Source organism: Artemia franciscana, chromosome 7 (assembly GCF_032884065.1).
Source record: "Artemia franciscana chromosome 7, ASM3288406v1, whole genome shotgun sequence".
NCBI classification, from domain to species: domain Eukaryota; kingdom Metazoa; phylum Arthropoda; class Branchiopoda; order Anostraca; family Artemiidae; genus Artemia; species Artemia franciscana.
The window spans coordinates 33,163,875-33,189,235 of NC_088869.1; the positions used below are offsets into that span (position 1 = coordinate 33,163,875).

Genomic DNA, 25,361 nt, shown 5'->3' on the forward strand with positions numbered 1-25,361 from the left:
TTTGTGGATGTGTCTAGCTTAGTGTGCGAAGCAATAAAATAGTTTGTTCTAAGTTTCAACTGCACTCTTTACTTTCGTAGGAAATTTTTTTTTAAAAATTGTCCATAAATAGAAGATAAGTTTTTACCTTTTTAAGAGTCTGTTTTCCTACGTGGGAAAAACTTTCTCCTGCACACGTACCTGTTTGTGATACTTCACAATAATTTGTTGGTTAAAATCACGAAATCTGGTTCAGTATGTTTGTGATGCCTCATACACCTGTTTATATGTCAGTGTGAATCAAGAACAGCCTAAGGGATCGATCTGAAACATACAGGGGCAGTTGTAGACAGGGCGCGGAGTGAATCTCAAACTTTTACTTGAAAAGAAGGAAACGGGGGTAAATCAAAGAACACTATCTGTATCCAGGCTATCAAAAAGGTATCTGTAACATCTAAAAAAGCCGTAGGAGATAGAGCTGAAACTTTCAGGTATTGTGATGAAGGTATTTTGGGATGAAAGGGGAGATTAAAATGTTTCGTTTTCGATCCACATTAACGTAAAAATATTGTAGCTGCAATGTCACGGGATGATTTTCGGGTTCAAGTTTGATCTTTCTCGAAGAGTAAGGAGGGCACAGAAAACCTCTACCTAGGAGAATAGGGGGAGGGGCTAAAAATCCTTTCTCTCCGATCAACCAGACGTTTTTGCACCATAGTCTCATATGAGATTTTGAACCTGTTCACGGGTAAGTCACAAGGTAAATCAAATTCTATGCTGACAGGTTTTCAAAATAGCAAGTATAGAAATATCTCCCATGCAATACCCCAGGAACAACTTGAGGGATTAAGATAAAACTTTTAAGGAGTTTTTCGGATGCCAGCTGAACCTTGACTTGTAGGAGGTAACAATTTTTTCATCCAATCCGCTCAAAAGTCTTGGTACTATATATCCGTCTGAGACTAGAACCTGTTTACAATAATGTAGCGATTTTAATCGAGAGTTAGTCAGGGTTATGTTCTATCCCCGTTTACATGGAATATTTCAATGGACTCTGCTTCAAGCAATACGACAAAAGCTAAGGGCGAGTATGGAATTCAATGGGGAAGATCAAACTCATCTTGACTTAGATTATACAGTTGATTCGAGTGTCCTACATAAAACTGTTAGTATAATGAATGTATTTTTGGAGGTTTCGAAAGTTAAGTGTGCAAGAATATATTGGACAATTTAGATTTTGAAGACTGAGTAGTTTAAATGAAGATGAAGAGACGATTTTGGCTAAAAAGAAGGCTGATCAAGTGGATTCACTTACCTGGGTAGTATCATTCGTAAAAATGGGGGATCCATTGAAGGTGTAGATAGTAGATCAACTAACCCCCCATGCTGTTTTATTCATAGTCCAAGAAAATTTGGAAGAATAGAAAGATAAGTCTGTAAACAAGATTGGAATATTTGAAGCTGCAGTAATAACAATGATCAACTGCAGTTCTGAAACGTTGGTACTGCGAAAGACAGAGGATGATTTGTTAAATGTTTTCTATAGGCATTCTCTGGAGCAGTATTGACTAGGTTGATTCGGCTCTAACCCATCAACAAACATTTCCAATCTTGGGACCCACCATTTTCCTGTCTTAAAAAAAAGAGAACATCAATATTGGTAAGGCTTGGATTCCGTAGTGGGACTTAATTGTTATAACTGAAAGGAAAAAAAATCTATTTAAAAGTGTTCCCAATATGAATAAAAGACTGTTGAAATAAAAAACACGAATCATTTTTTTTATCACTTACATAACTATACCAGCAAGTTTTTTTTTACAAAGTTACTTTTATGGGAAGGTTGTCTTTGTTTCCAATTTTTCTTTGTTGCAGTTCCAGCATTAGCTTCAATATAAGTTATTTTTAAGCGCAGTGATTTTTATGTTTACAATTTATTTCTGTTCTTAGTTTTAATGTCAACCACAGCCGAAAATCCGATGTCAAATAGATATGAACTCATAAAGAGGAGGAGGACTTGCATAACTTTATCAAATAGAGAAGGATAATTATCAGCAACTAAGAGCAAGATTTTCGGTAGCTGTTTATAACTAAAACTATTTTTAGTTTTCTTCTGAAAACCAAAATCTTCTGAAAACCAACGAGTTGTGCACTTGTTTCTGTTTACATACTAGTTGGTAAGTCGTCTTAGTATGGATTACAAATTCAACTCAACGATTGAATTTTTTCATCTCTCCCTTAAAATAGTCGTCAAAATTAATTTTTAACGGTGATAAATTACTGAAAATTTCAGACAGTACGTTCATCACAGATTGTGCTTGGTTTTCAATAATAAAAATTTCAAGTTTTTCAAAACAATTACGCTTGCCAGTATCAAACTTTCCACAACATCAGTTTTTCATAAATGATCGAATTTTATTGCGAAATGCGAAATTTCTGATTTGTTTGAACCTGGCAAATATATATTGAGTTAGTTTAATTTGGAAAAAATATCCGCCAAATTAGTCACCTTGAAGGTGAATTCGATGTCCAGTAGATTTTTTAATACCTTCAGATTTTCTTCAAAGTAAATGTAACTTCATTACGCAATTCCAATATTAGTACCAGAACTTTTTCCTGGATAACCAGTGAATTTCTATATGCAGAAGAAGAGATGTATGGCGGCTACCCATTTCTTCACACAGTTGTGAAATAAGCGGGCTTGTAAGGATTTTGTTCTAATAAAATTAACAGTTTTCACTCATGCATCCAGTACAGTCTTGAAATCATCGGGCAATGCTTTGGAAACCAGTGCTTCTCTATGAAGGCTACAGTGTGTCCACAGAGCACTCGGACTTTGTGCAAGAACTCTCGTAACCACACTGCTATTTTTCCCACACATATCCCGTGCACCACCAGTGCATAAGCCGACACAGTTCTCCATCTATAAACCCTTTTGCTTTTATATATGAATCAATTGTATTGAAAATTATCTCAGCAGTTCCACGACTTATTGGCTTGCGGAACAAGCTATCTTCACACACGTCGTTCTGCCATATATAACGCACAAAAACAAACAGTTTAAATAGGCCTTGCACGTCAGTAGACTCATCTAGTTGTAAAATATAATATTTACTACCAACTAACCTCCAGATCAATTCATCTTGCACCCATTCAGCCGTTCCATCAATTCTTTGTGCATCAATACTATTGAATAGTGGTATACACTCGATTTCCTTGTCTTCTTTTTCTACAAACATGGCTCCAACAGTCTGTTTAATCGATGCTGATACTAAATCTTCGCCAATGTTATGAGGCTTGCCTGATCCGGTAATCCTTCAGCTAAACTTACATAAAGGAAACGGGAAACAATATTTTGTGAAGACGTCATATTCAGCAATTTACGTTGAAAAAAGTCTGCTTGCTTGTTTTTATAGTGGGAATGTTTTGTTTCTATAGAACACATTTTTGCTAACTGTGGCGACTTTTTTTCTAACCATTTCAATGTTTTAATAATTACTTTTGTATATATTACAATGACGTACGCTGTCTAAGTCCAACACAACGCACTACGAACTGAACTTCACAAAAAAATAGACATCCGACTTGCTGGGGGTATTTTGGGCTTACGACATGTGATTCGTTTGCCATGCCACCCACACATGATAAAATTAAGCTTGTATTAATTATCTCTTTTTTATTATTATGCTATTTTATAACAATATTTTCCGTAACTTAAGTATATTTAAATTTTTAGTAATTATAAATAACTGAATGAAAAATCAAAATTTATCACAACCTTCTTTTTCATTCATGTCTTAAACAGGGGTCAATCACACAATAGGGCCCGCACCCACTCAATAACCGCTTGCGACCCACTAATGTTATGCAAAATATGGTTCTATCCCGTTTCCTACGGCTATAATGAAATAAAGGTTGAGATGGCTTGGGTACGATTTACGGATTATCCGTGTGAAAGATTAACAAATATTATAATTTTTTGCCATCCATCGGGGCCCCCCAGAAAAGGAGGCTGTACTCAACTAGGGTGTGATGAGATCACAACGAAGAATTCAAAGGAAACTGAAACTTCAAAGGCGATGGTAAAGAATGAAGCTTTGAATAGATAGGGGTGGAAGGGGAGCTGGCGCAGCTGTGTTGGCCTCGGGTGATTTGGTTCTTCAGTGAGGTGCTATTAGCAGGAGTGGTAGTATCAGTAACAGACTAGGAACGGCCTGGGAAATTGAGTTGAAACTTTGGGGGTTTTGGGGGCCAAGTAGAATTACAATTTTGACTTAGATGGAAGGAGAAAATCTAAATTGGAAGACATAATATGAACCAAAATTGCCAAAATAGCATAGTCACAACACCCTGGAAGGGTTTGGAGGGACCAAGATAACACGCTCAGAATATAGGAGGGATGAAAGAGAAGAGGCTTCAAGCTATATGTTTAGGGGGATAGAATAAGAGGAGTGGCAAACGATTTGTTTCCAATGCACCAAAACGTGCCTGCACTATCAGCCCTAGCCGATATTAAATAACAATTACAACAAACAGAAAATTAGTATATTCTCTTAATAAAATGGTGGAAACCGCATATAACTCACACCCGTTCCTTAATACTCCGCCAGTCTTCATTGTTGCACCGGATTAATTCATTTCTTCCTCCTGATATTATGGTTTCTCTTTATCATGCTTTTATTCATCCTTACCTTTCTTTTTGCTGCTCTGTCTGGGGCAATACTAATAAATCTCTTCTCTGCTCACTTCAAAGAGCCCAAAATAGGGCAGTGAAGGCTACTTTTCTTCTCCCTCGGCTTTACCCTTCCTCTGATCTTTATAATGATACTGGAATAGCTCCGCTGGATCATATTATAGGTAAAAATACTCTTTATTTAGCGCATTCTGCTTTTCTAGGTACTCTTCCACCGACCCTGCAGCAGTTTTTCTCAAGGACAGGCTCAGGTAGGTACTTTTCTTCTTTGCGTAATTCTTCTCGACGATTTATTTTACCAAAACGATCCTCTACAGCAGCTCAGAGGTCTCCTGTATATCAGTCAATTCTATTATGGAACTCCATCCCTTTGGATGTCCCTCTTTTTCTTTCTGCAAAGGCATTATTTCGTCGGGTCTTTCCAGTTAAATAATTTTTGTCTCTCTTTTAATTCTATCCCAATTTGTATGTCACTTCTCTTCTTTTAAAATCTTGTCTTGTTCCAGTGTTTTTTTTTGTTTTTTTTTTTTTTTTTATATATTTTATAAGTGTTTTTTTTTGTTTTCTCTGTGGCCCATTACAAGCATAGCTTCTTGGGCCTATTAATTGATTTACTTTTGTAATAGTTTTCTTTAGTATTAATAAATTGATTGATTGATTGATTGAACATACGGGTATATTTAAGGTACAGGATGGAGGTCAAGGTGGCTTCAGATGCTTAGAAGATCAAGAAATATGCAGATTATCCCTCCGTATGGTAAAGAAAAACGCTCTTCATCTACCTTGGATTTTATATTTAAGATATTATTTTAAAAAATAATAGCACAAAAATACAACTGATCAAACGTTTGGCAGAATATTCGGATTTGGCCTAAAATATAAATTCTAATCCAAGGTCATAGTTCTTAAGCAGAAAAATTGAATATTTTTGAAAAGCACTCTACTAAAAAACTGTTTACTCCACGTTACTGACGAAATCAAACTATTTCAGTTCTTTGTCATTACAACGCTGAAAATTAAAAATCTGTTGAGATAAGAATTTCATTTATGGATGAATTTTCCATACTTCTTAACGAAATAGACAAAAAGTGTCCTTTTAAAATATTTCGAGATGAAATTTAAAAGTGAAGAATATAATTATTCTAATATATTTTCTTTCCTATCTATTGATTAGTATCGTGGTATTCTCCTTTTTTATTGTTGAAATGTTGCCAAATCAAAACTGTATTTCTTCTGAATGCATATCGCTTTCAGTAAAGGGCAAAGTACACTCAATCCATTTAGCAAGTTTGGGAAAGGGGTTATTCCCAATGTTATCTATGGTAGGGTTTAATTGCAGAACCTTTAAATAAAAACATACTAATTGAAAAACTATTCTGTTTTGTTAAAGCGTAAATTAACGATGTCTTAGGATGATTTTCTCTTTTATTTGTGTTAATTTCTGTTTATTTCAAGTTTGGTATGATGATTAATTTTAATATCTGCTCGTTTTGGGCTTTATCTATTCAACCATGGTATTTTGTCTTTTTTTAGATTGATTTGAATATTTAATTATATTTCAGTTGATTTTAGGTGTTATTTATTGATTCATAACAATTTATGAATTTTTATAGTTATAATTGTTACTCAATTTTTTTTGCTCAATTTTAGGCTTTAATAAAGCTACTAACTTTTCTTCGATAAACTTTTTTTTATAAAAACGTATTTTGAATTAATAAAAACTAAGATGAGAGACTTATGGAGAAAGATTTTTGTTCTCTATTTAACAAAATGAAAATTTGACATGTTCTTAGAGAGAGACAGCTATAAAAGTGTGTTTGTAAAACGAATGTTTGCAAATACAATGATTTAAAGGTGTTATTTTAGTGAATTATGGCTTATGCATAGGTCCATAACGACAACTAGAACAGAAATAAATGATTTTTAAGGATTGTAAGGGATCTTAAAAAGGTTGAGTTTTGGCCCAAACCTTCGACCTGTATCTTTGGTTGGGGAGTCTTTTAGACTAACTTCACAGAGAACTGTTACATCCCTTCCTATTCTTTTAATATAGTTATTTTATTTAAGCTTTAATTTAACGTTTCTTTGGTTCCGTTGGAGGTAACAAAATATCACTACCATTGCAGTTGTAGAAAACATTAAATAGACTAGTTCATCACAAAATAGAACAAGGCGAGCCATTGTTTCTTCTAATTTGTATTCACTTAAGAGTTTTAGTAGATATTTCTTCTCTTAGATATAAACAGACATGACAAAACTGAAATTATCACATTTAAAAAGAGAATCAATAAGTAAATATTCTAACGCTTCATTGCATCAATTCTTTGTAAATAACTACAGCAGTTTCAATTTGAGATCCTTTAAATTCATTCCTAGTTTTTAAAATGTTCATAATAGCCTAAATAAGCTAAGTTCTTAGTAAAAACAAACAAACATGGATCACTATATTGTACGTATTTTCCTGGCTTGCTACACACATATTATGGTACAACTCTTAAAAATGGTAAAGACTATTGAAAACTAAAAATTGTATTATTATTTTGCAAAGATCAATTTTATCTTCAAAGCAAGGAAAGCGACTACCTGGAAAAATACAATAAAACCTACCAAGACTGTAACATCAGTCCAAAATGCCCCCTCTTTAACTCCCAGCTGATCAAGAACCTTTACTGGCATTCTATGATGACAGTAAACTTCCTCACACTTCAACATTGGCCTATCATAGTCGTAAATAGCTATCAAACAGCCCTCAAAACCATAACGCACATACGTCACATACGATAGCCATCTGAGATAATATGGCATATCTTCTAAAGTTATAAAAAAGCCAGAAAATAGTAGTAAGGGCAAAGTTGCGACGGGACCTATAAATATAGCTGCCTCAACTTTAAGACCAGCACCTATAGCGAATCCACAACTTTGAGATACTAATGTCATTAATAAACAAATACACGAGAACATAAAGAACCGTTTTGGCTCCAATGGCTGATCAGTAAGAAAGTAAATAATGATGATGTAGCACAATGGGAAAATAACCTGGAAAGGCAAATCTGCAAATGTTTTTGCAAGGTAGTAGGATTTCAGTGAATACCAGTAGTTCAAATACTCCCTCTTGAAGACACTTAACTCCATTGGAACTGAAAGAGCAACATATAAGAAAACGGTAGTCCAATTAAATTTGATTCAAATAGTCAATAAACTAAATGTTAAAATAGCAACTCAAAAAATCTCTTTTTGAAAAGTCTCAAAAGAGCACACTTGAAATTGTTTACAGATTGTAGGCTACTAGTATATGTCTTCAATTGCGAATTATAACAACTAAAAACTGAAATTTGGACATCAAAAATCTCTCTTTTTTGTGTTTTCTTTTAATTATTATTATCCATCTGCGTATCACAACGAAAAAAGAGCTAAATTTAATAATTTGGATAATAATCTATAATAATAAAAATAATTTAATGAGAGGACCATATCCACTACAAAAATACTGCTTTTGGTTTTTAAACTAAAGCACACACAGTAAGCGGCCTTCAATACCCTAATCTTCACAATAATCGAGGGAATGATGCTCAGCAAATATATCCTCCTATAAACAAATAAAACAAAAATATAAGTAATGGGGGGGGGTTTCTTCCGTATTACAAAATAGGTGTGGGCTTAGTCAAACTGTCGTGTTCATATTATGAGCTTTACTTTCAACTTTTGCTCTCCATCAAACAATGGGTCATAAGAGAATTTATAGAATGAATACTTCATCGATTTCTCCATCGGGTAGGTAGTAGAAGTGGTAAAGCTGCAATGCTTAATTGAACATATAATACTGTATGTATTAAACACCTTTATTCAATGAACAGTTCATAGGGATAAAACCTGTTAACAGATACAAAAATTAACATATTTCGAACACATATACAGTGTTCATCATCAGCAGTATAACTCATTTTTTACAGCTGATGATGAACACTGTATATGTGTTCGAAATATCCAGTTAATTTTTGTATCTGTTCACTGTCAATAAAAAAGTTTCATCCCTATTTTGAACTGTTTTACTTTCGTCATGGAAAGGCAGTGTGGTCTTCGAAGTTATCTACCTTTATTCAATAAAATTGTTTTATGATTTAAAATGTCTGAAAAAGCGTTTCAACTTTTTTTCAGGTTTCAGTAGATCTACCAAAAAATTGGGAAAAAAGAAATTTATATCTTACAACGATGTTTCAATTTGGTTGGTTCCTTCTTTTATTAAATAAAAAAAACAAGTTTTTTCAACTGAAAGTAAGGAGCGACATTAAAACTTAAAACGAACAGAAATTACTTCGTATATGAAAGGGGCTGCTTCCTCATCAACGCCCCGCTCTTTACGCTAAAGTTTGATTCTTTCTCTCAACTCTTCTTTTTAAAACAGTAAAAACAGTAAAAAGATTTTGGCTCTCCGCAGAGAAATAATTAAAACGAAATTTGCATTTTTTTTTTTTTGGCTAAATGGCTTTCTCATAATTTTGATCGAATGATTTTGAGAAAAAAAGAGCGGGGGAGGAAGCCTAGTTGCCCTCCAATTTTTTGGTTAATAAAAAAGGCAACTAGAACTTTTAATTTTTTACGAATCTTTTTATTAGTAAAAGATATGCGTAACTTATAGACTAGCTTACGTAAAGAATTTTTTATTCTCATGTTTTTATTACACATATGAGAAAATATACGTAACTTAAGAATTAACTTACGCAAAAATCTTTTATATTCTTATATTTTATTATGTATATGAGGGGGTTCGCCCCCTCATCAGTACCTCTCTCTTTACCCTAAATCTTAAATTTTGGCCCAATTCATTAAGAATTACCCCTGAATCACAAAAGCCGTTAGAATAAATACTTTACATTACTAAAAATACTTTAGCGGAAAGAGCGAGGTATTAGGAGGAGGTGAGCCCCTCATATGGGTAATAATTTCTGTTGGTTTGAAGTTCTAATGCTGCTCCTTACTTCCAGCTGAAAAAAACTTTTTCCTATTTATTTTTTCATTGTTTTTTTTTTTAAATAATGCTAGTAGATCCTGCGCTCCCTTCATGGAAATTTTCTTCCCCCATGACAAATTCCTCGATGGAAAGTTTCCCCAGTATATCCCCCTCTTTTCAACCCCTCCCCCGACCAAAAAAACCTCCTGAAAACACCTGTACACTTCCCAATAACCATTACTATATGTAAGCACTGGTCCAAGTTTGTAACTTGTAGCCCCTCCCGCGGGGACTGTGGAGGAGTAAGTCGTCCCCAAAGACATAGTTATAAGGTTTCTCGACTACGCTGAATAAAATGGCTATCTCAGAATTTTGATCCGTTGACTTTGGGAAAATAATTAGCGTGGGAGGGGGCCTAGGTGCCCTCCAATTTTTTTGGTCACTTAAAAAGGGCACTAGAACTTTTCATTTCCGTTAGAATGAGTCCTCTTGCAACATTCTAGGACAACTGGGTCGATACGATCACCCCTGGAAAAAAAAAAAAAAAAAATAAACACGCATCCGTGATCTGCCTTCTGGCAAAAAATACAAAATTCCACATTTTTGTAGGTAGGAGCTTGAAACTTCTACAGTAGGGTTCTCTGATACGCTGAATCTGATGGTGTAATTTTCGTTAAGATTCTATGACTTTTAGGGGGTGTTTCCCCCTATTTCTAAAATAAAACACATTTTCTCAGGCTCGTAACTTTTGGAGCGTAAGACTTAACTTGATGAAACTTATATATTTAAAATCAGCATTAAAATGCAATTCTTTTGATGTAGCTATTGTTCTCAAAATTCCATTTTTTAGAGTTTTGGTTTCTATTGAGCCGGGTCGCTCCTTACTACAGTTCGTTACCACGAACTGTTTGATAAACAAGTATCAAAACGAGCTAGTCTATGATATAAAACGAGTAAAACGTTCAAAGGACACCCGTTACAAGTCTTAACACCTAACAAGAAACAAGCTATTCAAATGAAAAATTAAAATGTTGTTGGAGATTCTTACAATAATGTAGAAACCTAGATAGCGACCAAAATTATTCGAATTTTCCTTAAAAGAATAGAAACCTAATCCAGCAGCCTCAATGTCTATCCCGAATACTATTCCTAAAAATAGAAAAATAAAAATAAACCATTTAAGAAAAAATAAAAGAGAGAGAGAGAGAGAATAATGGCTATAAACTAGATAGGAACTGAACTATGAGGAATATCGCCGTTTATTTTTTCTTTTGGTGTTTTTCCACTTCTAATAAAAAAAAAACTTAAAATACTTAAACACTTTTTGTAGCCCCACCTGGAGAATTTTGAAGAGGATATCATAGAAAAGGAGCGCCTGTAAGTGTTTTAAGACAAGATATTTTTTCATTTCAAAGACAGATTTAACAAGCACTAAATGTCTTATGCTGAGATTACAGTGCTGCATGAAGTTTACTTTAGACTGCGAGAAGTTTGGATGTAAACAAGTTATCAAGTGCATTTGCCTTTGGGGAAGAATCTAAAAGTTGGCTTTAATTAGAAAATGCTTACACGTCAACAAAGTCGGCATTAATGCATTGTACATCACGAAAATCTGAGAGAAGAATAGAAGTCCAATATTGGACATTACTTTTGACCCTTCGTTGCCAACTCGATAGTACAACATTGAAATCAACACTCCAACGAAGATGTATGATGATAGCCTAAGATGACACAAGATCTGAAATAAATAGGAGAAATCTATAACACGTTTTTTTAATGTGAAATTTTTCTTTCCTAATCTGAGATCGGTTCCTCCTAGACTTAAATGTCTGATGTCTCTTCTTATTAATTGCAGTTGAAAAAACGATATATAATTCTTTTTCTTTTTAAAAATCCTATCATAAGCTTGATTTAACTTATGGTGCATTTCTTAAAACAGTCTTGATTCCGTAGGAATCAAGTTTTCCCAAAAAATATTAACTTTATCGTGAAACATCGCATCAAAACTGAGGCTAAGAGCGTTTACGATTTAACCCTTCTGAAATTGTAAGAAAGTGTAAAAAATAAAGAAAAATACCATAGCTTAAATTGCTCTGACTCAAGGAACAGCCTGTTAACAATAAAGGCTGTAGTAATTACCTTGTAAAATTTGTAAGATTAGAACACCATTTTTGTTACCTTTATTCATCATCACCACTTGATACTGCTGAAACGTTATTTCAGAAGCTTTGCAGAGTTTTAACTGCTAGAAATCTTAGAATTCAACTACTCCTGACAATCTATATCATTTGTTGTGCCCTGTTCAGATTAACTTAAATGTTAAAAGGCCCTTTTCTAAAGCAAGACGCAATCACAATTTGAGCCATGAACACCGAAAAGAAAGGATGTTACAAATACAGATAATCTTTCACAAAAGTATATAGCGCATATAACATGATTTTTCGTTCAAAAATGAGCAATGTTTCCATAGAAGGGTAAACAGGACACTAGAATTAAACTAAATCTTTCTTCAGTTATTGATTCGTTAGCATCTGAAATGGAGACAGGGTCTTGACAGAAAAATCGTATTTTAGACAACAATGTATAATATTCTGCGCAATAAAAGCTCTTAACTATAGTTAAATACCAAAGATTGGATCGATCTGACAGAGGTTCTATATTCGTTTCTTCGTAATATGAAAAAAATCAGGAGCAAATTAACACCTGTAATCCAATGAAAACAGATTTTACTTTGACTTCATCAATATAGAGAGCTCGATAACAGCTATGACGATACCCCGCCCCCTTGCTTAAACAAGACTCGTGGCACATTTGAATAGCCTGTTTATACAATTCATTGTTTTTAAATTGTTTCTTTTTTCTTAAAAAGGTCCTGTATAGAAAATGAATTTACGTAAAACTTCAAGACTTATTCGGCAATAATATCGCCACAAAAGCATGAGGAATGATCCATACCTTATTAAAAGTAGCTGCCCTTAAAAGACTAGGAGTTGCGAATTTTCATCACCCATCTTATTTAAACGTTAACGGGAAATCGACATTTGCCGGTGAATTTTTTCTCCTTGAATTTAGTAATAGTTGCCAGTCAACTTTTTCAGTTCTATACGAAATTTGAAGGTAACAGGTTAGGTTCGGTTAGATTAGGTTTTTAACGCATTCCTTTTACCACCAAAGGTAGCATAAAACTGAAAAAGCTTAAAGCAAAGCTAATTGAATCTCCTTGATCTCATATCCTTATCACTTTAGGTATTCGCGATCTTTAGCTTGTTCTTAGCTCAATAGAACCTAGACACTTCTTAACTTACAATAACGATTCATGGGAATCAGATAGTTCTTTCAAGGCAAATTTGTTTCGCTCATAGTTGAGTTTCTAATCAGTATTTATTCTCTGGCGATTTAGCTCAATTGAATCTATATTAGAACTGGAGACACTGTTTCGGGTAAGGTATTTCAGTATTTCACTGTATTTCAATATTTCGTCCACTTGCGTCCGAAATTGATCCGTTGAAAAAAAGTGTAAGATAGAATAGAAACAAAATTGAAATAAAGTCAATTTGCATAAAGATTTTCCTGGGCCAACTGAGAATTCAAGTTACATACATTCAAAAAGGGAGTAAAAAGAGACAAGCTCAAACATTATTTAGGGATTTTACAATATGGTATCCAATAATCTAAATTATCGTTTATAATGATTTTTTTTTTTAAATAGCGCCAAAAGTCCGTTGCTTTTAACCAGCAACATAACCAGTGAAAAATCCCAATTTCAGTGGGGGGAGGGGGGTTGCAGACTATTGCCCTTGGTATAAGAAACTAAATCAATCAAATAAGCAAAGGAAAAAGATAATTTCACGAATTAAAGTCGATTAATGATGAACAGAATATACAGAAAAAACGATACTTCCCCACTGAGATTACTAGAGGCACCAAGTTTGAAATTCATGTTTTCAGGAATCTACTGACACAAAGTGGCTGAAAACCCGTTATTCGTTAACAATCAAATAAATTCAAACCCGTAGTTATACAGTGTAAATCCAACTGGAAAGAAATGAGATGTCACAAAAAAATATCAGCTGTCGTCCCAAGTACAGGAAACATTTTTTCATTTTATTTACAAAATAGTAACAGCACGATACATATTAGATCATGCGATCATGTTTTTCAGATCCGTTCGCGCTAAGTTATTTCAGAAGGAGGGATAGCTCTTCAGTGGAATCATATCCAAAGAAACGCAAAAAAAACGCTAATAGCTGTTAGTAAAAAATAATAATTTGTCTCTAAGTATTCCATTCCAGCTATTCTGTCGTTTACATTAAGAAAAAAAGAAAATCCTTAGTTTATTGAAAAAGTTTATTGAAAATCCTTACAAAATGTTCAAATGAACTGTTTTGATACCAAAATTCATCACTAAAAACGATAATAAATAAACTACGAACGATAATCATATAGTACAATTGAATATGAAAAGACGTCAAAACAAACCGTAACATTCACAATTCAGATTCAATCGTAGTTAGAACTTGGGTACAGTTCTATTCACCATTTTAGATTTTAATAGTCACATTTTGATATTTATCCAGTACTTTTGTATTATTCAGAACACACTCAATAAGTGAAGTTAGATGAGGTTAGGTAGGGTTAGACTAAAAAGGGGCAATTATATTTTTCCAGGATAAGGGAACCATGTATTTACACCCAAATTGACTTTTTCCAAACATGGCCTATTGTTGTAATTCCAAAAATGTTCCTTCTCGTAGGAGTATAAAGTCATGTTTGTCCATTGATGCATTGTTTTCTTGTAGGACAACCCCTTATCCTGGAAAAGTATAATTGTCTCTTTTTTAGTCTTTGGCAAATCCCAAATCTTCATTTCAAACCCATGTTCAGACACTATCTTCTATCACTATGCGCAGCAAACTACATTGAGTTTTGTCTTTGTGGCTATGAAACCAGATTTTCTCATAGAATGTACCTGCATCGTAGTTTGTTTCACGAAAGAGCCTAACTTCACTTATTGAGTGTGTTCTGAATAATACACAAGTACCGTTTAACCTTTTGAAAAGACAAGTTTTACCGTTGGGCTTTCAACTTCCATTTAAGGGCAACAAAAGCTATTAGTTGAAATAAGAGAAAGAATCCAAGAAGGGCAAATATATCAACCGACCAAATTCCATGTTTGACACCTAGTTGATCAAGTATTTTTACCGGTGCTCTATAATGGCAGTATGATTCGTTACAATTCAACATGGGTCTATCATTTCCATATATTGCTAATAGTGAACCTTCAAAACCGTATCTAACATATGTTATGTAAGAAACCCATTGCAAATAATACGGTATGTCTTCTAGTGTTACAAAAAAGCCAGAAAATAGTAACAGTGGGATAGTGGTTATTGGCCCAAGAAATATGGCTGCTTCTAATTTCACTGCTGCTCCAATTGCAAATCCACTACTCTGTGAAACTAAAGACAACATCACACATATACCAAGAAACATGAAAAATCTTGATGTGTCTTGTGGCTGATCAGATAAAAAGTATACAATTATTATGTAGAACATAGGAAAGATAATCTGGAATGGCAAATCTGCAAGTGTCTTTGCGAGGTAGTAAGACTTCAATGAGTACCAGTAGTTCATATGCTCTCGTTTCAGAACGCTCAGCTCCATTGGAACTGAAAAGAAAGGAGTAAGAACAACACAGCTTTGGCATATGGTTATAACAATACCAAAAGGCGTGTCTGACGTTTTCGAAATTTCAAAGAACAGCGAAAATTAGCTTTTTATGCTTTTCAGGGGGAAAGTTTTTCTTTCTCTATTTCTTAGGGGAAATTTCACCAAAACAAAAAAAAATCTGTGATAATGCAGGAAGCCTGAGGCCCTTCTAGAGCCTTCTGAGGACAATTATTTTTTTCCAACCATTATTAGTCTCGCATAAATTTTACGGAAAAAACCTCGTCTGCACATGCGCTCAGCAGTTAAAGACCTAATGCAGGACTCTTACGAGTATAGTGCTTTATTTTCAGAAAATGTCAGATATGCCCTTTGGTTCTGAACACATAGACTGACGAAAAAAACCTTAGTGAAACTATGGCATAAACACGAGTTACAGATATATAGGAATAAACCACTTATTGGGGGCGGAGGCAGAATCAGAAGATATTTGTCGGGAGTGGAAGGCAAAAATGAAAAACGCCATAGGCCTATTTACATTTTGAGGCTGAAGTTTTAAATAGTCATAAGAAAGACTTTCCCATGTCACCCACACATTTAATGACGTTGCAATGGTTGGCAAAATTCCTTTCTGAATTACCGTTTTAATTCAGGAGAAGATGAAAAACTCGAATAGACCATAATCTCAATGCTGTAGACAGGCTTAAAATGCTACATCAATACCTACAGACGAAGGGGATAGAAAAGCGAATATAAAATAGAGAGAAGAAGAACCCCTATGACTACAGGAATGTAAAAGATTTAGACCAAAAAAGGAGTTTGTCTAGGGATGAGATGACCTTTTCTTGGAAACTTGAATTAATTTCCACCAAAAGGCGTGTCTGACGTTTTCAAAATTTCCAAGAACAGCGAAAATTAGTTTTTTTTTTTCCAACCATTGTTAGTCTCGCATAAATTTTACGGAAAAAAACATTGTCTGCACATGCGGTCAGCGATTAAAGACCTGATGTAGGACTCTTACGAGTATAGTACTTTATTTTCAGAAAATGTCAGATATGCCCTTTGGTTCTAAACACAGACTGAAAAAAAGAGTGAAACTATGGCACTGCACACAGGTTATAGATATATAGGAATCTACCACTTAGTGGGGCGGAGGTCTATTCAGAAGATCTTTGTCGGGAGGGGAAGGCAAAAAATGAAAAAGGCCACATTTACATTTGGAGGCTGAAGTTTTTAAACAATCATAAGAAAGAATTCCCCATGTCACCTCCACATTTAATGACGTTGCTGGCGAAATTCCTTTATAAATTACCGTTTTAATTCAGGAGAAGATGAAAAACCCGAATAAACTAAAATCTCAATACTGTAGACAGGTTTAAAATACTACATCAATACCAACAGCCGAAGGGAATAGAAAAGGGAGATGCTTTTGATGCCTACTTTAATTTAGTGTTTTGTTTTTTAGATTAGCTTTGTTTTTATTTTGTCCTTAGAACTTTTATCTATGAAATTTTTACTATTCAAAATTCAAAAATTTTTACTGAGAAAGGTTAAGCGGAAGTTTCAGCCAAAATATCTGTATATTTCTCCTTCCTTTTTATCTCTGCCTTGAAATATCCTCGTTTTCTCTTCTTCGCAATTTGCTTTATTTTTTTCATGCACAGCCAGTGCGGTCTTAGAAATTATTTATTATATACGTATACACGACACTTGACTTAATAAAACGGTCATTCTCATAAAATTATGACTTGATCTGACTCTACATCAGCTTGGAGTACCATAACCATGGTTTTGAGATAGTATATAATCTATTTAAAACTATTAGGTCATTGAAATGTCCAGGCAATGATACACACATTTGGTTTGGGAATATTAGCCCAATTTTTGAAAAAAAGAGGAAACACCCTCCGCCCAAACAACAAGTAATCTTAATGAAAATCACACTATCAGATTCAGCATATCAGAAAGCCCAGTTTTAGAGGTTTCAAGCTCCTATGGACAAAAATACAGAATTTTACCTTTTTTTTTAGAACAAAGATCACGGACGCGTGTTTTTCTTTGTGTGTTTCCCAGGGGTGATCGTAACGAACCAGTGATATTAGAAGAACAGGAGAGGAATTATTTGATGGGGAATCAAAGGTTCTAGTGCCCTTTTCAAGTGACCAAAAATATTGCAGGGAAGCTAGCCCCTCTCCCACGCCACTTTTTTTCTCAAAGTCGTCCGATCAGGATTTTGAGATGGTCATTTTCTTCAGCATTGTTTAAAGATCTAATACCCTTGTCTTGTCTTTCGACTTGAACCCCAACAGCCCCGGAGGGAAGGGGTGTAAGGTAGAACTATGCCCATTGTTTCATATATTATGGGTTATTGGGAAGTAGACAGATATTTTTAGGGAGGATATTTACAGCGAAGATTGAATTGTATGGGGGTAATTTCCCGGGGGAGCATTTTATGGAGGATTTTTCTTCGGAGAGAATTTCCATTGAGGGGGAGGCGGGTTTCCCGCTATTATTTGAAAAAAGGTAAGAAAATAAAATTAAAAAGCATGTTTTTTCACCTGAAAGTAAGAAGTAGCACTAAAACTTTAAACGAACGGCAATTATTCTGTATACGACATGGCTGTCTCCTCCTCAATATCCCGCTCTACACACAAAAGTTAGAACTTGGTTCAAATTCTTAAAGAACGACTTCTGAAACACAAGGACCGTTTAAAAAGAATAGCTTACTTTTTATAACTGCTTAAAAACTTTAGCATGAAAAGAGGGGTACTGAGGAGAAGGCAGCCCCCTTATTTACGGAATAACTTCTGTTCGTTTTAATCTTAATGCTGCTCTTTACTTTCTGTTTGGAAAACTTGTTTTTTTTTAATTTAGTGAATTTAAAATTTACGCAAAGTGATTATTTGATATGTACTCAAATCGTATTGCGTGATAGGAAGGCCAATGACTTTACTAGAAATTGTCTTAACCCAGTCTCAGAGTTATCAAGGAGGCACACTCGTGCCTCTATAAAGAGGCGACACACGACAATGTTAAGCGATCTTCGGTTCCAGTGGTCGCAGACGGATGGGGAGGGATGCATTTCGTAGCCCGAGCTCCAACTAAGAAACCTGCAAAATTTCATCCCCCTCCAACTTTTTCTTCATGGGGAAAATCTGGCCGAAAGTTTCGACCTGTCAACCCAAGCCCCCCTTTAACGTTGTCCGATCGGGCTGAAATTCACAAGTTAAGGTCCCCTAGGGCCCAGGAGCTTATCCGCGAAATTTCAGCTTGATCCGATAACTCCTTCCCTGTTTTCCAGAAACCACGCATAGCCACTTAAAATTCATTTACTTTTTTTTCCTAGATGCCTACAGGTCACATCCGACATCGGATCTGGGTGTACGAAGACTCATTCGATGCGGAATTCTCCGAGTAAGTGCCCATGAAAGTTTCGTAGGAAAATCTTAACCCCCCGAAAGTTTCGACCCTCCAACCCCCCCCCCCACCCCTTTTAACGTTGTCCGATCGGGCTGAAATTCACAAGTTAAGGTCCCCTACGGCCCAGGAGCTTATCCGCGAAATTTCAGCTTGATCCGATAACTCCTTCCCTGTTTTCCAGAAACCACCCATTAGCTATTTAATTAACGGATTTCTCTCCATAAGAGCCCATGTTAATTTGAAATTTTTAAAAGCTATTGAGAAGTTATATTTACACACATGCAAGTTATTAGCTCGGTTGGTAGAGCGTGAGACTTTTAATCCTCGGGTCAAGGGTTCAAGTCCGTTACGGGCGGTTTTTTTTCACAACATCAAAAAAAATTTGATAACACATGGACAGCTTATCATTTGAGAGATAACAGAATATTAGCTTCTTATGAGCAAAAGAAACATTTCGGTCATTCTATCTATTCTTTTTCTATTTTATACAATGATTTAAAAGCGGGGGGGGGGGGGGGTTTCCTCTCCTAATTCCTGTACGAGGAGTACAGGAATTATTAAATTACATCCACCATGGATTGTAGAAAAACGTACAGAAATAATATGAAAAAAACTTCGTTTTCTTAAAGAGTTAAAGAGGCTGCGTCCCAAAGTCGAACCTTAAAACGTACAGGAATTAGAAGAGGCAGTTGGGGGGCTGCCGCCCCCCAAACCCCCAGCTTTTAAAGACTCTTTTGTACAGGTTTTTTGTTTTTTTGCTAACCCCCCGCTCTTGGCTTCGGAAAGGCCCTCTTTTAATTAACAAAAAATTGAAATGAATGAATAATGGAATAACTTCGAAAAATGTTAAACACAAGAGGACAGGAGAACCATTGCGCCGAAACTAGTAAATAGTAACAATGAAGTCCCCCCACAAAAAAAAACCTGTACAAAAGAGTCTTTAAAAGCTGGGGGTTTGGGGGGCGGCAGCCCCCCAACTGCCTCTTCTAATTCCTGTACGTTTTAAGGTTCGACTTTGGGACGCAGCCTCTTTAACTCTTTAAGAAAACGAAGTTTTTTTCATATTATATCATTATAAAGTACGACAGAATGAACTAGAACTAGATGAACCTGAACTAGATATCAGATCAGGTGTTGTAACTATACAGAATGAATTTTTTTATGAGAGGGGGAGGGCTGACCCCCTTTTCGTGACATCTCTAGTGATTATGATGCAGTAAGACATATTCTAATGAAGGGTATGAAATTTGATATATTAAGAAAACCGTGTAGACATCTAGTGATTAAACGTGTTGGTGTCTCTAAAATGATATGAATTCTAAAGCAGATGAAGTTCCCAAGGTGGGCCAGAATAAATGCTGTGAGTTTTTTGACTATTTATATGAAGAATTCTTTTATCTTATTTAGATTTTACATTTTTCTTTGGTTATCTTATATTCAAACTTCGGGATAGTGTTGTAACATATGGACCAGCATAAGTTAGTCTATCAAGGAAGAAATGCAAGCATGCACATCTCGGTGCACATCTTTTCCCGACTGTTATGACAACTTAAAAGCTAGCATCTGAATAAAAATTACTAAAAAGTTGTGCCCAAATTTGTTTATGTGATTTAAAATTGACGTGGCTTAACATAAAGCTAAGTTGACAAAAGAGGATCGTGCGCATCTGAGAGGTTGATTCCTTCGAAGGTCAACTCAATAACAACAATACTGAAAGATTTATGCCCAATTCACACGCATGAGATTTGCAATTGAAAAACTAAAAGAAAAAGCCCAAGACTTATTCACATGAAATATTTTTACATTCACTTCTGTTAAATATCACTGTTGTACATTTTCCTTTGTTCAAAAACTACATACTATGCATTTCCCTTAGTTCTCAATATTTCTTATGGTTCAAAACAGCATAATTACGTGCATTCTTTCTTAAAAATAATCAGGCTATTCTTTTGTAGGCTAGATAAAAACCAAAAACATTATTTTTTCTAGAACAAATTAGTTTTTTTCTGGTTTTTATGAAAACCAGTGGTTTTTTCCATTCGTGTGAATTAGGTATTATAGAACAATCTTCAGAAAGGTAGCCTCAAGATGTTACAAATAATTTGGTCAAAAATATTTTGTATTTTTACAAGTATTTCAGAGAAACAAACCCAAATTATGCAAATAACTAATTTCAAACGGAATTTTATCAATGAATTTTATAGATAATCATTGATAAGTATAGATACGAATTTTTATAGATTAGCATTGAAGTTTGGATCACACATTATATTTAGGTCAAACAATTTTGAATCCCAAGGACTTTAAAAGTCTTTTTATCTTTCGGCTTTGGATACACATATATTTTGTGTATGTGTGTGTGTGTGCGTTCCTCCATTTTGGATCTCTTTGTGTCATTTTGGCAAAAAAAATATTCAGCTAAAATAGATAAGTCAACATTACCACTAAGTCAATTACCACATTTAATACTAAATCTACATGTGCCAAAAAAAATGAAAAAAAAATATATTTACTTACAGGTAAGCAGAGTCGGCATCATGGCATTGAACATTAGGAAAAGCTGTGAAAAAAATAATGAGCCGGTATTTGAAAGGACCTTCGAGCCTTCATTGCCAATTTGAAAATACAGTAGGCCTATAAGTAGGCCTACTAGGAGATATGAGGACAACCGAAGCCGAGTCAGCACCTGAAGTATGAATAAATGTGTAGGCTGATTGGGTATACCCCCTCTAATTTTTCGCTAATAATTTTTTTAAGTACTTTTATTTATACAATTAAAAAAAAAATTAAGACCTCAAAATCTGCAAATTTGTATCTGTTACGCCAAATCTAATAGTACATACCAGTTAGAACTAACAAGGCTAAATAGTTAATTTATTTACATGGGAGAAAATCTTTTTTGGCTTATTTAAGCGTTAGACAAGGCTAATGCAAATTTAACTAAAAAAAATATTGTCCTTGATTCAACTGCTTCCTTCACTTTGTTGTAGTTTTTTCTTTCTTTCTTTTTAATCTAGCATTGCCCTTTGCGCATACTTGCATTCTCCAAATTGGCTTCTACATAACAGACAAACTTCCTTTTAGTTATTAATTCTCTTTAAAATGAGCCATTAAACTACTTTCTATGATGTTCCATTACCCCACTAGCTGCGGAGAAAAAAAAACGGAAAAAATATACCCTCAATGCAGAATATCGAAGTCCAAACAACTTTTCTTGTTTTTCAAGCCAATGCATTTTCTTCCTTATTCAAGCAAAGTAACTTTAATTTTCCTACATGGTTACAGACAAGATGATTCTAATAGTATACTTTGTATATCAATCAGACTCTATTTTTAGAAGTTATGGGCTACTTTATTTCTTAGTACTGGACGTGATCGTCTCTTAATAGGTTGCAAGCTCCCACTGCAACCTGGACTACAAGGGGTTTTACTAAATTAAAAACTCTGGTTCAGAATGTAAATCATACAAAATATCAATAAGGCTGAATGAAAGCGTTCACCGTCGTGTATTGTACATTAATCACCAGTATACCACCATGTATAACTGGTTAAACTTTTAAAACAAAACTTTTTCGAGCGATATATGCTCCAGGCTTTATTCAAAGCAAAGACAAATCTAATTAAAAAAAACTAATGAGCTTAATTAATCATTTCTTCTCTTTCTTTTGACATCATTACTTTTTTCTAATGTGGATGTAAATGGTTATAAATATGCATCTCCTTTGTAGCTTACTGACATTTTTCAAAAAGACTAAAACGTACATGAAGGAAAAACTCCCTTTTCATTTTTTCAGAATCCTTCATTATAATAAAATAATTGAATTTCATATTCGAACATCATTCTTTCATATTAGTAAAATAGTTAAAACCTTGGTATACATTACTTTTTGTGTAGCAGGCAACACAAGAAATAACCTATGTAAAGAAACAAAAATTACTGCAAACAAATTAAGTAAGATTTCCGTGGTTTAAAATTGTTGACACTTCACAGTAGTAGTAGCATGGGCAGCATAAGCCAAAAATTAAAAAATGATCATTCAATTATTTTTTCTTTTTGTTATATTAAATTATATGGACTATTAATAATTACATGGTTGTATTAATCAAAACTAAAACTGAAGAGGGAGAAAATAAATGCTTTGCTTTAGCTTCTCTCTTTAGCGAAGAAAATTCTATTTTCTTATGTATAGAAACTAAAAAGCTTTTAAACTTAGTGCAAAGAGCTTGAATGGCACTCCACTTAAAACCCACGAAGCATCGAGGACAAGCAACCTAAATCTTACTGGATACCGACAATACTATCAAAAACAAAATTCTATATTTAGTTTTGCCCGAACACAAAAGAATAAGTAACAATCAAAGCAGCATCAAAATTTTAATTAGATATAAATTATTTTGTATAGGACGGGGAATGACAGTCTTCAACAAATGGTAATTTTGAACTGTCCCTAGCCCCTATGTTACTAAAAAATTACAAGTAGTAAATTACCGATCAATTGGTACCTTTGAATGCTTTATAAAAATAACAGAGATAATTTATAGGTTTTCAAAGAAACTATTAGATGCGTATTGTTCTCTGTCGAACAAAAGTAGCATTTTCGCATTAATTAGTGGGGGCTGAGGGAGGCGGTAACCCCTTCCTGTCCATGGTTTTTTTTACTACTTTTATTTGGAAGACTTGATTTTTTCTTCTGAAGGTTTGTTTTTACAATTTTGAAATTTAAAGTAACAAGTGTACCTGGTCTCGTAAAATGCATATAAAGCTTCTATGAAAAAGTAAGACAAATTGGTTCCAGCCAGATGTGGGAAAGGTATCTCCTCCATAGTCAATATACTCTTCTGAATCTAACAAATTTAACTTCACTGTGGTGGATGGAGACTGTTCAGCTAAAAAACAAGACTTGGAGTAAAAAAAAATCACTTATATTGCCTTCAAGTTGTGAGAAGCTAAGAAGCACCTAAGTAAATTTGTGGGCAGTCATATTCAGCGCTAGTGAAAAAAAAATCACTTCTATTGCCGTCAAGTTGTGAAATGCTAAGAAGCACCTAAGTAAATTTGTGGGCAGTCATATTCAGCGTTGTAATGTTGATTAAACAGAGAGCCAGGTTTCTTCCGTGTATTTTTTTTTCTGGGCTGCTTCATAAGAAACCGATAAACCTACAAAGATTTGAGGGGGCTAATAAGATTGACAAAGCGGAGGTCCAATACTCTTTTATATGTAAAAGTGATCGTGGGCAACCACCCTCTCTCTTATGCCATGTGCGTTCCAGGTGCATCCCATGGTGTTAGGGAAACATTTCAAGACGTCCATTTGGCTCAAAGAGATCAAAGATCCAACAAATGCACCTTGAAGGCTAACATGACCTCCACAGTCAGAAGAGTAAACAACACACATTATATAAAAGATCCGTTCGTTAATTATTATTATAGTTTATTGTTATTATTATTATTATATGTAACCAGAATCACACAAAAAGAAATTAAATCTGGATGATTTTAGATACAATTCGAAACTTGGCCAATCAATACGTACTTCCCCGCTGCCAATTATTTTGAAAAAAGTGAGACATATTGTACCTAAACTAGAATCATGCAACAAATCTTAATCACAGTGTCACAACAAGCTAAGTACAAGCTGTGGACCGATCTAAAAAAATAAAATGAATAAAAAACAGGCAACTTTCAACTCATTTTGAAAACAAGTGAATTCCTCACTCAATTTAGAAGCGGGCACGAAAACGGGCAAGTCTTGATTCACAGCAAATTCCAACTAAGTCCTGACCTTGCCAAGGACAGTATAAGGTTCTAGATGCAGAATTGCAGTGAAACGCTGAAAAATGAGCAGAGTTTTTATTCAGCGCAAGGGCGAGTTAAGTCCTAGCTGACCACTGAATCGGTGCAAAACGACCCTGCAAAATTCCGAGCCACAGTTGGTCTTCCATTATTAGCAGACTTTTCTAGCAGTTAGGCAGGCAGGCAGGTAACACTTTGGTGGAATTAGAAGAATACAACGATTTTCAATTAGCGTGATTTAAAGCACATGGTGATCGTTCGTTTCCAATCTACATCATTGGAAAACTCGAACGGGTCCTTAGCCCACTTCAAATCTTTTTTGCCATGATTTTAACTGAGATATAAGCTAGGCTGCAACTGCGTCGATATGATGGTGAAAACTATGAGCTACTGCAAAATGCCGGAATAAAAGTTCTATTCGCAATAAAAAAAAACAATCAAACAACACGAAAATACAAAGTAAGAGGAATTTTTTTCCATTTAATAAGAGTTTATATAGAGCATAGCCTCGAGAGCAAGTAATGAAGAGTGAATAGAACACTTTTTCTTACCTAGAACCAAGTAAAGAACACATTTGTAAAGAAGAGATGCTTCATTTTTGGAGATTAACATGCATAAGGTAAATATTACTAATAATGCTTAAGTGGAACGCCGTTGTATTTTACTTACTACACAAATGGTGGAGGCATCGCTCCCTTGAAAGCTGAAGCCCTATTAAAGTACACCCCTCCTAGGACCTTTGCCTGAAACTGCTCAGATTCATTTAAAGCGTAAGAGGCACGTACATTATGTCAAGGCTGCAATGTTTGGAGGTGGCCGTCACTTTAATTGTCCCATTCCCTTCCATAAAGAATTTAAATAAA

The 25,361-nt window shown here is 34.6% G+C and overlaps 2 protein-coding genes and 1 pseudogene across 3 annotated transcripts in view; 1 reads left to right on the forward strand and 2 right to left on the reverse strand.

Annotated features, from left to right (window-relative positions):
• The window catches only part of LOC136029181 (galactosylceramide sulfotransferase-like), a 73,990-nt gene extending 71,238 nt beyond the window's left edge, over positions 1-2,752 (forward strand). The window contains exon 4 of the mRNA XM_065707301.1: positions 1,927-2,752. Within this exon, the coding sequence (XP_065563373.1) occupies positions 1,927-1,966 (40 nt within the window). The 3' untranslated portion in view covers positions 1,967-2,752. The remainder of the gene's footprint in view (positions 1-1,926) is intronic.
• Positions 2,452-4,593, reverse strand: LOC136029670 (zinc finger BED domain-containing protein 5-like; annotated as a pseudogene).
• LOC136029180 (ATP-binding cassette subfamily G member 4-like) overlaps positions 3,731-25,361 on the reverse strand; it is a 90,062-nt gene continuing 68,431 nt past the window's right edge. The window contains exons 10-12 of one of the 2 annotated variants that reach the window (XM_065707299.1): positions 23,443-23,591; positions 11,187-11,355; positions 3,731-7,806 (exon numbers count right to left, since the gene is read on the reverse strand). In XM_065707299.1, the coding sequence (XP_065563371.1) occupies positions 7,205-7,806; positions 11,187-11,355; positions 23,443-23,591 (920 nt within the window). In that variant the 3' untranslated portion in view covers positions 3,731-7,204. Of the gene's footprint in view, positions 7,807-11,186; positions 11,356-13,941; positions 15,287-21,221; positions 21,391-23,442; positions 23,592-25,361 lie in introns of those variants that run through there. The other variant, XM_065707298.1, reaches the window with a different exon arrangement.